We start from the raw sequence: 14,107 nt of genomic DNA, 5'->3' as shown, positions 1-14,107 counted from the left end.
TTTAAAATGGGATCAGAATTTTTAATGCACTGTTCTTTCAATTTCTCTCCTTTTGTTCATTTCATGTCAAGTCGGCCAACAATTTCCACGAGCGGATTTGCATATCTCAAATGACTATTAACAATCTCTCTTAAGTTTTTGCTCTGAACATCCCAGTCTAGAGGGTATCAAATTGAGCTGTCAAATTTAAAGCACAGACTGTAGACAATTGTTTTGGTGCCAGATACAAGACCTGAGTCCAGATGTTATCTCAACAGGGGTCTGAGATAACCTTGTATACATAAACAGCCTGGCTCCATGGTGAGCTAATACCCTTGGTTCCATGAATAAATCAGAGAAACTGCTTTTGGGGCTATCAAAACTTCTAAAAAATGACTGCTTCGGTCCATTTTCCAAATTGAAATACAAATGGTTTGTTCCACATGTAATGGCACGATTTATAGCACTCTGGCGTCCTGGGTAAAGACCACCACATATATCTGTCTTTGAGGGGAAGCTATTCCATCTGGAACATTCTCAGCAATGCTCCATTAAATCCTGCCTCATTGCATTTGGAGTTCGGAGGTTCATTCTCTACTGAGGTTTTGACAAACTCCCCAAAGGTCACACGTGGGCTACAAACCTGAAGTTTCTGAGCAAATACTGGGGGGTTCTTTTCTGCTAAGTCGGGTTCCAGATAGTCAAGCGCACCACAGAGAGAGGCTGGATGAGCTAGCCTGCTGAGGAGGGCATCAGCAGAGGCAAAGGAGCCCTCAGGAGCTGTCTGAAGGCCGGCAGAGGAGGACACAGAGGAAAAATAGAGGAGAGCAGAGTGATATCGGTTCCAAGCAAGGACCACCCATCTATTGGCTGGATATCTCTGCCTTAAGGCTGAAGAGAGTATCAGTTAGGTGCCAATACGTTCCTTTTCATCTGGACTAATTCCCACATGCTGATCATGGGCATCGTGAGATGGGCAGGCCCAACCCGCTCCCCAAAAGCACAGCCTTAGGTGCCCTCTCCACCCCGTGTCACCCTCACTCCATAACCAGTTGCTAGGAGGAAAGCTACCCTTTACTTATTTACTTGAGAACCTCAGTGGGTAGGAGACAAGGTAGGTGATGGGGTTTTTAAACGTAAGTCATCAAGAACCTACTTTCCATTGTAAACATCCAAAGGAAGGTTTGGTAAAGGTCATTTTCTAAATAATGGAAAGATGACCTCAAACTGGTAGATCAGAAAGACTTCAAAATCAGAAGGCAAAGGTTGCAGAAGTTGAATCATGCATGAGTCCTTCATAGTATCTATTTGAGAGACAGCCTAGGTCCCGTCTGGACTCTCTTTTTGCTCACTGTTATTTTCCCAGTATCCACCTGCCAGACATACAGTAGGTGCTAAATAAATACTTGATGCGTGAGATAAATGAATGTCTACTAATCTGGAGCAATAAAGCAACACGCCAAGTCAATGGCCTCATACCCTCTTGGGGATTGCTGGGGGGAAGTAAAAATAGAAAAACAGAATTGGCCAGAAGGGTGATCGATTTTAGACGTGTGGGGCGCGTGGGTGAGGCCTTCAGCTCAGGTCTATTCGCTCTGCAGGTCCCACAGGGGTTGGGAGGGAAGAGGTATAAGTCCTGGTCTATAAACAGGAGGGACTTCCCATCACCAAAGCCCAGGAGAACCAACTGTTCCTCAAAAGGAGAGTGTTTCCTGATCTACCATACTCTGCCCTCTGCCGAAGAGGACAGAGAAGCAGGGTACAGACTGATGGCAGCTCAAAAACCAACAGTCCAGCCTGAAGGGTCTAGAAGTGGAAAATGAATAACCCTGAAGGCAAATAAAGCACTTAGGTGAGAACTGCAAAACCACATTGGTGAGGACGAAGAGACCTTCTCTCATCATTATGGGGTGGGGTCTCCTAGGCTGGCTTCTCTGGCGGGATAGGGGGATAGGGACCCACATCAGGTCCCAGGGGAGTGTTGCTCTGAAGGCCTGGTCCGAGTGGTGACAGAACCCAGCTGACCCAGGGCTCACCCGCAGTGATCTCGGGCCCCTCCAACCCCACTTACAATTTCGATCACTTCTGAGGCGGTGCCCAAGGCCATGGCCTCCAGCTCTTTCTGGGAGGATTTCTCTGGCACCTGCAAGTGTGGCTCCTGGCTGGGGGCCAGCCCTCGTGCAACGGGATGCTGGATCTTTGCCCCGGCGTTCACAAGGGCTTCAGTCTCCTCAAAACTGGAGCTAAGGAAGCAAAGCGCATCGTTAGAGGCTGCACTGGAAACCCCACTGAAATTAGCCAGGATGCCCCGACTAACAGAGCAAGCGATCCCAGACTCCCAAGGTTATATTCCCCGAGGAACACGGGCAGGGCTTAGGTGACCAAGGGGTCCGTTGGCTGGATAGAGGGTGGTCCAGCCCCACGTAAGAGCCTGCTGACAACGGACAGCCAGAAGCACAGATGCCACTGGCTAAGGGTACGAGCTCTGGAGGTAAGCAGACTGCCGACCCCTTGACTGTGCACCTTGGTGGGAGGGATTAGGTACTGTAACTCTGTGAAGATCGAGTGAGATGCTGCCTGCGCCTAAAGCGCTCGACACAGTGCCAGTCATAAGGCACCATTACTGCTGTTACAGTAACATCATCATCTCGTTCCCACCACCCTGAGCAGATTCCGGAGTAGGTACGGGAAGTCATAGCAAGAGCGTTCACTCCTACGCAGTGAAAGCGGCAGGTAGGAGAGGACAGGAAGGTCCCAGTGTTAGCATGATACCCACCCCCCACCCAATCCAGCACCACACAGCTCAGAACAGGAGCCTGACAAATGCTTGCATTCACATCCATATGAGTAATAAACGTTTATCAGAACTTCATTTGTGCCAGGCCCTGCGACAAGTGCTTTCCTTACAGCATCTCACTTTACTCCTCCTTTTGGCTATTTGAACAGGTACCCCTACCCCTATCCCAAGTGGCACCTCAATTCATCTTCAAAAAAATCCCTACAGGATCAATTTTATTATTACTCTCACTTTACACGTGAGGAAACTGCAGCCCAGGAGGGTCAAGTAACTCGCATCAGGTCATACAACCAGCAGGGGTTGGGAGTGGGATTCGGGCACTGAAGCCTCCCCACGGGACAACTTACACAATAAAGCGGCGTGCACCGGCAGGTGATGGGAGGGGCTCCCGCTCTCAGCAGTGAAAAGGTGCTACCTTAGTCCAAAGGGCAGCCCGTGACAAACCCACTGCCTCTGTGCCCGTGTGGACACAGGGAGATGGGATCGTGGGCTGCCTGAGTGTGTGCAGATGAATGGCGTTCAGGAGAGCAGGGCAGGTGCTCTGAGGCCCGGGGACCTCCGCCCCGGGGTGTAACTCTCTCAACATGGAAGTCGTACCCTGAACACGGCGTCGGGGACTCCGACATCCGGACGGGGGGAGACTTGACCGGGCTCTCCTGAGAAGTGTCAAACATAAGGTACAAGGCCTGCTTCTTCGGGGCGTCGTCGTCCTGCTGCAGGGATCAAAGTCACACGTCAGCTCGGATGCAGTGGCCTAAACACGCTACAGAGACGAAAACCAGAGCGCTCTTCAATGGGGACAGATAACTCATCAGGGAGAAGCCTTCATTTCTCTCCAGCCACCCGGAAGAGAGGAGAAAGCGGCGCTGGCTAAGAGAGAGGAGAGGAGGACCGGAGGGAAGAGGAGAGTGTAGGAAGAAAGTGGGACCGCCTGCAGTTGGGAACATTTCCGGGGGGGACTGCAATGGTGTTGGTGTGCTCCATGCTGCTCAGCCCATCGGCATTTAGGGGCCATCCTCTCTGGATGGGCAACCATGCTGGCCACGGAGGATAAACAGAGGGGTAGGCGAGACCCCCGTCCGGGCGTGGCCCACAGTTGAATGGGGGAGATGGGCATGACGCCCCATTGTGATGAACGCCACCATCAAGGTTCACTGACTTACAGCAGATGTGGTTTAGAAACAGCAACACCCCATCTATGAATGATGCAAAGAAAGAGAGATAAGAGCAACGTGTCCGGGCTGCTGAGTGTTGCACAAGCCTTCCTGGGCATCTCCACACCTCTGGGGGCATCTCTGGACTACAGCAGTACAAGAGGTCATGTCCAGGACCAAATGCCACAGCAGCAGCACATGTTAAGCCAGGGAAGACAGGTGCCCATCATCACAACTCAAAATGAAAAAGAGATGGGGGAAAGGCTTACTGCCCAAAGGGACAATTTTCAGTTCTAGGAAGCAATTAATCTGAAGAAACCAGATAACGGCACACCTTAGACACCACCAAACCACTCCCTCCACCTGTTTTAAAAGAAATCCCTTGACGAGTTCCTTCTCAGTCTAGGAAGTAATTCTGCAGGGAGCCTAACAGCATCCTATCATTTTTCTCCCTGAAAATGGCATCTGAAGTGGATTGAGACAAACCTCAACTCCCCCAGTCCCAGTTCACCAAACTGACAGGGTGGGAGAGCAAGTTCCCTGCTGGCTGAAGGCAGAAGAACTTACAGGTAAGGAGGAACCAATTTTCTCCATATATTCGATTTCATAGGAGTTTCTGTAATCCAACTCTGCAAAAGAAACAGAAGGAGAGGTGAGTGCCAGAGGGGGGAGGGGGAGTGAGAAGTTTGGGGCTGGGCAGGTGGGGTCCGGAACAAGGCTTTAAGCTTTCTGAGAGTGTCCACTGACTGAGATTTCTGATATGGTCAGAAGAGGAGGCTCGACTCAGCTATTTTCAGACAACTGGTAAACCCCTTACCGTAAAGGGGCTTCTGCCATTTGGGCCTGAGAGAGTTCCAAGAGAATTAAATGTCATGACCAAGCACGGATTTGACTGGGCAAAGATCTGAGCATTTTGCACAGAGTTTTCAGATCAGACAGTGTGTACACTGCGGGTGTTGCTTTTCTCTGTAAGTCTCACGTGCGATACACGGAACCTTCCCAAGTCCTGGTGACATTTTGGAACTGGACCCACAGTTGCCCATCCAGTTGTCGGAAGCAAGGGAAGAACAGTGCTGCTGTAAGAGAAGCTTTGCGAGTTGTCTAGAGTGCTTCCCAAAATTCTTCCAGTGCCAACAGGGCCGGTCCAAACCAAATGTTCAGCTGCAAAGACTATTAAAGTCCAATTTGATGGAAAGATGACCTATTTCAAATTGACCGGAGACTTTAGGCTGCAAAGAAAACTCCAGATACTCTCACTGGATACCTGATCACGGGAATGGAGACAGTTTTGTGGATTAACAACCAGAAGGACCTCATGCATCCTTAAGGCCCTGACTTGTGCACCACTTGGGAAGAATGGAGACTAAGCCAAACCACATGCTGGGCAGGAACTCAGAGTGTCTGTAACCGTCGTGTGAATCTGTCCCTAGGCTCTGCCTCAACTGAAGACGAAGAAGCATCCGTTTACTAAGACTTACTATCTTTCAAAGGCAAGGGACAGTGAAGGACAAAGTGATTTCTAGGCCCACTTCTAGACCTGTCACTTTCCGGGTGCAGGACCCCAGAACTATCATTTTATTGCTCTACTAAAGACCGTCTAAATGGAAAAGATAATAGTGAATCAGCTGCTTCCTCCTCCAAGGTATTACTATCGCCAAGGCATGATTTAACCCTAAATTATTTCACAGAAACCACACCCCCGCACACCCCACAATGCCACAGAGCACCTGGGATGCACGGAATAAGCTGAGGTCACCGTGGAGGTTTTCTAGGCCCTGGGGCCCCGCGTCAGTGCCGGCTCTGGTTACCAGCTCTCCTCAGTGTCCCACCTGGAATCTGAGCTCGTTTCCGGGCAGCAGATCTGGGGGAGTTTCAGATCACTGAGCTCATTCATCTGCCTTCTTTCCTACCTGCCAAGAGGGTCTCAGACCTTTTGAGAAAAATCTTACTGAACTTGGTTTTCAAAATCCCATTCCCCTGCCTTAAATTCTAACCCTTAGAGGGGAGGCTTGGAGAGGGGAGCCACGTCCAATTTTAGCCCCATTTTTCAACTACGCCACACGCAGCAGGCAGGCCAGGAAGGGTAACGCCAGTTATACCAAATGGCTCAACATCTTTACAAATGAGAGAAGAGGCCGCTCACTAAAGCACGTGCTGCCCCGAGCTGAAGAGGCCAGAAGTTTTGTTTTATTTTGGTTTTCTGGCTGCACCGTGCGGCTTGCGGGATCTTAGTTCCCCGGCCAGGGATCGAACCCGGGCCCACTGCAGTGAAAGCGAGGAGTCCTAACCACTGGACCGCCAGGAAATTCCCCCGAAGTTATTTTTAATGGGTCCTGTCGTTCTGAAGGCAAGGGGCCTGTGTTTCCATCTGACTCTCATGGCTGGAGCTTTGCTGGGGGACCGAAGGAGCCTGGGTAGAAGCCGGAAGGATGCAACCGAGTCCTGATTGCCACTGCCAGGATCAGGGAAGCCAACTCCCTGACTTCTCTAGGCCCATCGACTTATCCATAAATGGAGCTCAAAGCGCATACATCTTGCAGGGTAAAATGATTTGATGTAAGATGAAAAGCCCCACAGCTGGTCACGCAAAGGTGAGGGACTGTGACCAGGTCTGTTACTGCTCTTTGCTAATATTTCTGAAACTTTTAACGTAAGTGATGAGAGGAGACGAGCCTTTTGGAAGGGGACAAAGACACTGCTCCAACTTCCTTGGGTGGCCCTTCTACATGCCTGTAGTGTGACAACAACGGCGCCCACCACTGAAGACCAGGTTAGGCTCCTGAGAAGGACACCCCTTCTCTATTGTATGCAAGAGGAGGTGCTGGTGCAGCTGTGTGTAGAGGGAGAGAGGGTGACCAGCAATGGCCATCCAGACCTTCGAATCTAAAGCAAATACTCCCTCAGGGTCTCAGACCAGAGCTAAGAGGTTTCAGAGGCTCTGTCGTTCAGTGGTTCCTAAACTTTCCATCTCTGGGGATCACATGCACAAGGTTTTCTCTCACGGCACCATGTTTCAATAGATTGCTCCAGAAAAGGGCATTTGCTAAGCAAGCACTCACAGAAAAATGTTTATAATTTTGCCAATCTGAGGTTTAAATCAATGAGAGAGTTATCAGTGTCACCACAGTGAGCTGATATGATTACAGCCCCCAAGCATGCGGTTTTAAACTAGCTGGGCATCTTTCTAACCCAGCTCCACAGGTTTTCTGAAATATTAAGACAACTTGAATCTCTTGTGAACCCAGGTAGGGAAGCACCGATCAGCTCAACATCCTCATTCTACACTGAACGAAAGGAAGTCTGTAGGACGCTCACGTAAAGAGCATGGCGGAAAAGAAGAGGCCCTTCGAGTCAGGCAGACCTGGTCCTACGAGAACTAGCCCCTCAACACTCAGCAAATCTTAACAGCTCAAAGCCTCTGCTCCCTCGCTCTTACGTGAGGAAGTGCAGAAATCCACCACCTAGAGCTGGGAGGGTGAAATGAAATCACGTATGAAAAGGCGCAGCAGGGCTACTCCACCAATGACAGCTCCTCTTTTTTTTTTTTTTTTTTGCAGTACGCGGGCCTCTCACTGCTGTGGTCTCTCCCGCTGCGGAGCACAGGCTCCGGACGCACAGGCTCAGCGGCCATGGCTCACGGGCCCAGTCGTTCCGCGGCATGTGGGATCTTCCCGGACCGGGGCACGAACCCGCATCCCCTGCATCGGCAGGCGGACTCTCAACCACTGCGCCACCAGGGAAGCCCGACAGCTCCTCCTTATTACTGTTACTTGGAGAATTCATATTGCAGTGAATACGTGTCCAAGTGGCAAATATTATTTCTAACCCAACATTTCATTTTCCTGTGATTTATGACTTCAGTGTAAGAAAGCCTCAATCGTGGCTGCAGCACTGGGCAGGCTCTTTCTGGGGAGTACATCTGCACCCCAACCAGGTTTGTGTCTGGTATGGCCGGACGTGGCTCAGTAACAGGAGGACAATCCGAGAACAGGGCTCTGCATCCAGTTTCTACATCCAGTTGCTGGAGGGAACCAGGTACATTAGAGAGGTGAATGCAGGCCACACCTCTTGAAACCGAGGCTGTTCTGAATTCACATAGACAATGGATTTCCCATCGCCCACCAGCTGTAACTATGGTCAGGACTTCCCACATATTCACATTTTCTTTTTCATTCATTCATTCATTTATGGCTGCATTGGGTCTTTGTTGCTGCACGTGGGCTTTTCTCTAGTTGCGGCGAGCGGGGTCTACTCTTCGTTGCGGTGCGTGGGCTTCTCATTGCAGTGTCTTCTATTGTTGCGGAGCATGGGCTCTAGGGGCGCGGGCTTCAGTAGTTGTGGCACACGGGCTCAGGAGTTATGGCTCGCAGGCTCTAGAGCGCAGGCTGAGTTGTGGCTCACGGGCTTAGCCGCTCTGCGGCATGTGGGATCTTCCCGGACCACGGCTCGAACCCGTGTCCCCTGCATTGGCAGGCGGATTCTTAACCTTGTGCCACCAGGGAAGCCCCACAGTCATTTTCTAAGGAGGCAGGTTTACTAGAGTTTTGTTCCAAACTTACAGATTTCCCTATTTGTGGAACTTTTGCAGAAAACAAACAATTCTCAAATATGCCACTAAGCTAGTGAGTGGACTGCTTTAGTTCTAAGTTAAAGATGAGGAAATAGATGTTACCACTGAATGGAGCACCTATTAGCTTGAAAGGTATTATGAAAATAATGCATGTAGGGAATTCCCTGGCGGTCCAGTGGTTAGGACTCCCCGCTTTCACCGCCGTGGACCCGGGTTCAATCCCTGGTCAGGGAACTAAGATCCCTCAAGCCATGTGGCGCGGCCAAAAAAAAAAAAAAAAAAAACAAAGCATGTATTTATTTGGTTCCTGATGGTACAACCACACACACATAGCCCAAAACACACACCTTTTGATTCCTATCTATAATGGCGAGCTCAGGTTGGCTTCTATGACATTTAAAAGTTTCTTATTAAGCCTCAAGAGAGGTAAGCCAGCAGGAAACCACAGGTGCTACAAACTGGCCAGGCCCCTGCTAGCCTTCAGCCACCCCCTGCTGCTTCCGGGCTGTCAACACGCCCTCCCCTCCTCCCCCGCCCCGTCTCCCTCACACAGGTGCTGACTGATGCAAAGATCAAACTGTGGACTCTAAGCTGTCTACCTGCCTAGGCTTCTATTTTCTTTTCCTCACAAAGCTGTCTTTAGCCCTTACGGTGTTCACGGTGCTGTAAGGAAAACAAAGCTGGCTCAGATGGGCTTCCTGTCTTTAAGAAACACACAGTCTAGTAGGGAAGCAAGAGATGCACCCGCATCATCCTTACCGCGTTACGTAACCTCAGAGCGAGTTCAGACCAAGCACTGATAGCAAACGGCAGAGGGGCCATGTCCAGGGAAAGGCTGGGAGCGGGCAGGACAAGCCTGGGAGACAGGGAAGCAGGGGGCATCCTGCAGCAGCCACTGCAGGGGAGCTGAGCAGGGGCGTCCCTGGGGGAAAGTGGTTCCATCCGGTACAGTCACGGTCCAGGGGTGTGTGCACAGAGGAAAAGGAGGACTGAAAAAAGCTGAGGCCAGGCCTGGGCCCCAGGGGTCAGGTTGGAGTGACATGGTCACTCTTAAGCCTCCCAAACCCGTAGCCAGAGGGCCAACCAGGCAACCAACCAAAGGCTCCATTACGCAGAAAATACAATGCCCGAAAGTCCAAATACTCGTAATTTGGATTGTCTTTTCATCAGCAAACTAGAGAAAGGCATTACAATAAGATAAGCACCCCAAATCCCCCCCAAACCTGACATGGATCTCACTGGTACCATTCAGAGACCTCATGGGCACACAGCAAGCCGCCAACAAGCCTGATCATACAAGAACCTCCAGAGGCAGCGTTCCTACTTACAATTAAGTCACCTCGGTTACAGCCCTGCCCTGCCCAGGCGGGGGCAGGGGGCTGTCTGATGGAGATCATGGTTTCTCCTTAGCAGCAAAGAAGCGGAGATAAGGTTTCCCTGTAGGACTGTCCTCATATTGAATTCTACTCAGTTTTTAGAAATTGCTAGAAATCAAGAGCTTGGAAAGGGAAACTTAGAACCATCACAACAGCCCACGGTGCTGGAATGACGGTCCAGTACTAGGCTCACAAGCCCTACATGGTGGTGGGTGGAGGAAAGGCCCCAGGAGGACTAGGGAGGCAGGGTACCATCACCCCTGGAAATGGACTAATCCTTCGCAGGAAGGTTCTAGTTGCCGACTTAAGATACATGAATTTTTCAAGCCGAAGAATCAGGCAGAAAGCTGAAAGTGGGTATAGGTAAGGGGAAGGAAGATACTAATGAGATAAGTGACTTGCCTGGGGCCTATTCAGAAGGACTCAGTTTCTCTTGTTGGCAAGCCTGGGGGGACTCTCTGGTTTGGGGCTTGAGCAGGTGTCGGTCACACTGTGGGACGTCCCGTAGGGCCGATGAACAGTGGACTAAGAGACCCCACAGGCAGGTTGACGTACCCTGAGCGCTTGACTCGAAATCCTCAAGGGATGTAAGCCACACAGCCGAGAAGGTGCAAAGCTCAGGTGAGCTCAGGACCCCGAGGCAGAGAGCTCTCTGCAGGCTCTCAGCAGGTGCCCCGGGGTCACCGTTCGGCTGGTTTCAAGCCTCAGGCTGTTTCAAAAGGCAGCCTGAGCTCGGGGTGCACCGGGAGATGGTCCCCAACAGCACGGTTACCTGGCTTAGAAGTTCCTTTCTGGCCTTTTGCTCCCTAGGGGCAGTGGTCTCCAAGGCAGAGTGGTGGTCCAGCGGCCACCGAGTTGCTTACCCTCCGTGGGCGAATTGAACTTGGTCTCGTTGACGAAGGTGGACAGGTCCGAGGGCTGCGGGTAGTCCTGCTTGTCGGCCTCCAGGTCCACCGTCATGCACGTCCACTTCTGGTTGGTGACCGCCAGCTTCTCCTCGTCGGTTGCGTGGACCACCGCGGAGATGACGGGCGGCGTTTCCGGCGTGGTCACGGGGGTGGGGTCCTACCAGGAGAAGGGAAGCTGTCTCTTCTCTCGTCCAGCCTCCGCGCCCACCCACAGGGGTCTGGGCCCCCCTCACCAGGACCGGTCCCTGTCAAATTCCTCTGCTCAAAATAGTCCCAAGGACACCAAGTCTTTCCGCCATGAATTTCTTTTTCTGATGGTTTGTTTCAGGGGGTGATGACCGTGGGTTTTAAAAGAATCAGGATTTTGTGTCTTGGTTATTTGAGATACTCCTGCCCATTCGCTTTGAGAAAAATAAGGAAACTTTTACTACGGGCATGCTGATGAAGGCAACTATAGTGTGACGCCCACACCGTGCTTCAGGCTTGTACATCAACATCATCAACATTGCCTGACAGTCCTCACGCCTGGCACGGGAGGTAGAGAGAGGGGGGTCTCATCTCCACCTCCACAGAGGGTGTGCAGCTGAGCAGGGCAGGGTGGGAGCCCAGAAGTGTTACAGCAGAGGTGGCATTGGACCCAAGACCCCTCTCGTGGGGCTGGGCGCCTCTCTGCAGCCTCGCCCTGCCCAGGGTTGGCTGGCCAGGGCTTTGCTTGTTTTATGACCTTGGCCTGGCACATACTTCAGGATACCCTTCTTGGTCTGTAAACAGGGTAGGAGAAATGGCGTATATTTGGTAGAGGAACTGCAGGAAGAGGGAGACAGGGGCTCGCATGAAGAAGGAGCCCAAGCCGCCACTTCTGCAGGGGATGAAAGCCCTTTATCTCCCCATCCTGACCCTGGTTACGTAATCCAGGGTTCCTGACACATATTCATTTCTTTCTCACTATATATGCGTTTATCTCAACAGTCTTCCGCAACCTGATATTCAAGTTAAGTTCTCAACAGATTAACTGGCCCAAATGGACCAGCACGACTCCCCTAGAATCCAACTGACATTTTTCCTGAACATCTGCCTATTCTTGGGACATACTCTGATGTTTCCCCAAGGAAAGGGATCAAAACAATGTCTTGCAAACACTGAGGGGCCCTCCATGTAGGAGGCAAGGAGAGGGGCATGATGAGTAGAAAAGAAAACTCTATTGACTAATGGGGAATAAAAACACATCAGCCTTATCTTCCCGAGTGAGGGATAAAATCACAAGTATCAAGGGAACATTATACCTGAGAAGGTGGATCAGAGAGAGGAGACCGTTTTGGCGACTTTTTCACCCTAAATGTGTCACTGGAAACAAAATGGAAAATGTAAACACAACAGACAGAGGCACAGAACATTCCAGAGCCGACTGAGGCCCAGAGCGTCTGACTGCTGAGTATCTGACCCAGACCACCCTCCAGTCTACACCACTCCAACACCAACTGAAAGACGTCCACACCGACAATCCATTCCGACTTTTTAACAGACATTATTATTGCCCCCGAGGGAAAGAGTCATCAAGCTGGAAATCTCGGAAAAGATGCCATTTTGGAGAGCTGACCCAGAAAATGAAGCTAAATTTACCCAGATGTTCTTATTTCAAAAGGCAGATTCTGGTGAGCAGATTAATATATCTGGATCCATCCAGGAATGTCTGAACCAACTAAGGTGGGGGAGGGGACGTCAGCTCGTGACACCAGTTAACAGGATCCAGTTCACAGAAGACCAAGCCCACACAGCACTCAAACAACTGAAGGAGCCGTGCAGAAACAGGAAGGAAAGTCCCGGGTCTTCAGCGAGAACTGGCAGATTCCCTCCTACGCGCGGGAACCCTGAGCTTAATGGATTCCCGCACCTCTGACCTTCTGGGTGGGATTCTGACTAAAGGCAGGGCGAGGGGTGAGATCATTTTTTTTTTAAATTATGGTAGAATACACATAACATAAAATTTACCATCTTCAACGCTTTTAAGTGTACAGTTCAGTAGCGTGAAGTACATTCACATTGTTGTGCAACCAATCTCCGGAACTGTTTTTCGGAGATGAAACAATTTTTTAAAAAATGTCTTTCCTAACCACGACTAACAACTCTGGTCTCTCTTTTTTTCCCCCTCATGTAAATAACTGGGGGCTGAGGGGGAGGGGAGGAGAGGGGAGGACCTAGGCAAAGGGAGCATCAGCTCAGACTCCAGAGGAGTCAGAAGGGGCTTTTAGCACAGACGCCTCCCTTAAGTCTACTGGGTGGTCAGGGGTGCATCTCCACTATCAGAATGGAGGCTTCTCCACCTGCAGATCGGCCCCTGCCCCCTGGTCTCAGGCCCCTCCGTGGTCTGGTCCTGCCCCCAGCAAGGCAAGGGCTTGTGCGGGGGTCCCCCTCACCTTAGACCACCCCCCTCCCCTCCCCTGCTCTAAATGTTAACTGGGTGGACAGAGCAAATTGGCACCAAGTTCCTCCTCGTGTTCTCTGGAATGAAACGCTCCAACAATGGCTTTCAGTCATGAAAGAAATACCATAAATGGTTATTTACAGCATTTATGACATTTGCCACGTGAACAGTGCAATCACAGCTTGAAGCATATATTTATCCATGCATATAAAGATACAACTGTGTATTTTACAGTTGCTAAATGGCTCTAAAATACCAGAGAAATCCCTTGGGCAGAAGAGAGCCTGAGAGATTCCACCCTATCCCGGGGCTGCTGGATGTCTGGGGCCAGGCCAGCTTCTCGTGGAATAATGGAGAGGCAGAGAAAGTGCCTGTCCTTGGGCCCCCCGGGAGCAGCCCACAAGATCTCTCCTGGCCAGGGAGGCAAAGCAGTCCAGGCACAGCGGTGGTCTGCTCTGTTGCTCTGTCTCCCTCAACAAGGCGACCCCCAGATGGCATGCTGATACCTAGCCCGGTCCTGCTGACCCAGAGCAGCCTGGCGATGGCTCTCACAGCCGTGTGCTCCACTGAGCTGACCCTGCGTTTCAGGGGGCTCCCATCAGTCTCAATTTGAAACAGCGCAAACATTTCTGCTTCACGTGTAGCCAGAACAAGTGGTAGCGGTTGCTGCCTGAGGTTGGACTGGGTGGTTATTTTAATGTGAAGCCACGATACTTTGAAAGCAATCGCCCAATTTCAAATGAAAGAATGGGATGAGAGTGAAAAAAAAAAAAATGTATGGGTTTCAGATGAAGACGTCCAATAAGCAAGGGGAAAAAGAAACTTCCATTCCTGACAAGCAGGCAGATGTTGGATAATCACGTTTTCACAGCCAAGCAGTTTCATTTATGCTAATCACGAT

At 50.8% G+C, this 14,107-nt stretch overlaps 1 protein-coding gene across 11 annotated transcripts in view; it reads right to left on the bottom strand.

Annotated features, from left to right (window-relative positions):
• TACC2 (transforming acidic coiled-coil containing protein 2) overlaps nucleotides 1–14,107 on the bottom strand; it is a 205,148-nt gene that overhangs the window by 21,958 nt on the left and 169,083 nt on the right. For 6 of the 11 annotated variants that reach the window (XM_082673176.1, XM_082673177.1, XM_082673183.1 and 3 more), the window contains 6 exons: nucleotides 12,068–12,128; nucleotides 10,740–10,941; nucleotides 4,498–4,559; nucleotides 3,374–3,489; nucleotides 2,051–2,222; nucleotides 623–763 (listed from right to left, as the gene is read on the bottom strand). In XM_082673176.1, coding sequence (XP_082529302.1) covers nucleotides 623–763; nucleotides 2,051–2,222; nucleotides 3,374–3,489; nucleotides 4,498–4,559; nucleotides 10,740–10,941; nucleotides 12,068–12,128 — 754 coding nt within the window. The remainder of the gene's footprint in view (nucleotides 1–622; nucleotides 764–2,050; nucleotides 2,223–3,373; nucleotides 3,490–4,497; nucleotides 4,560–10,739; nucleotides 10,942–12,067; nucleotides 12,129–14,107) is intronic. The other 5 variants (XM_082673182.1, XM_082673184.1, XM_082673185.1 and 2 more) reach the window with 1 other exon arrangement.

This window comes from Grampus griseus, assembly GCF_964374135.1.
Source record: "Grampus griseus genome assembly, chromosome: 16".
NCBI lineage: Eukaryota > Metazoa > Chordata > Mammalia > Artiodactyla > Delphinidae > Grampus > Grampus griseus.
The sequence above is the reverse complement of the archived record's forward strand: the minus strand, read 5'-3'. Positions and strand labels throughout refer to the sequence as shown.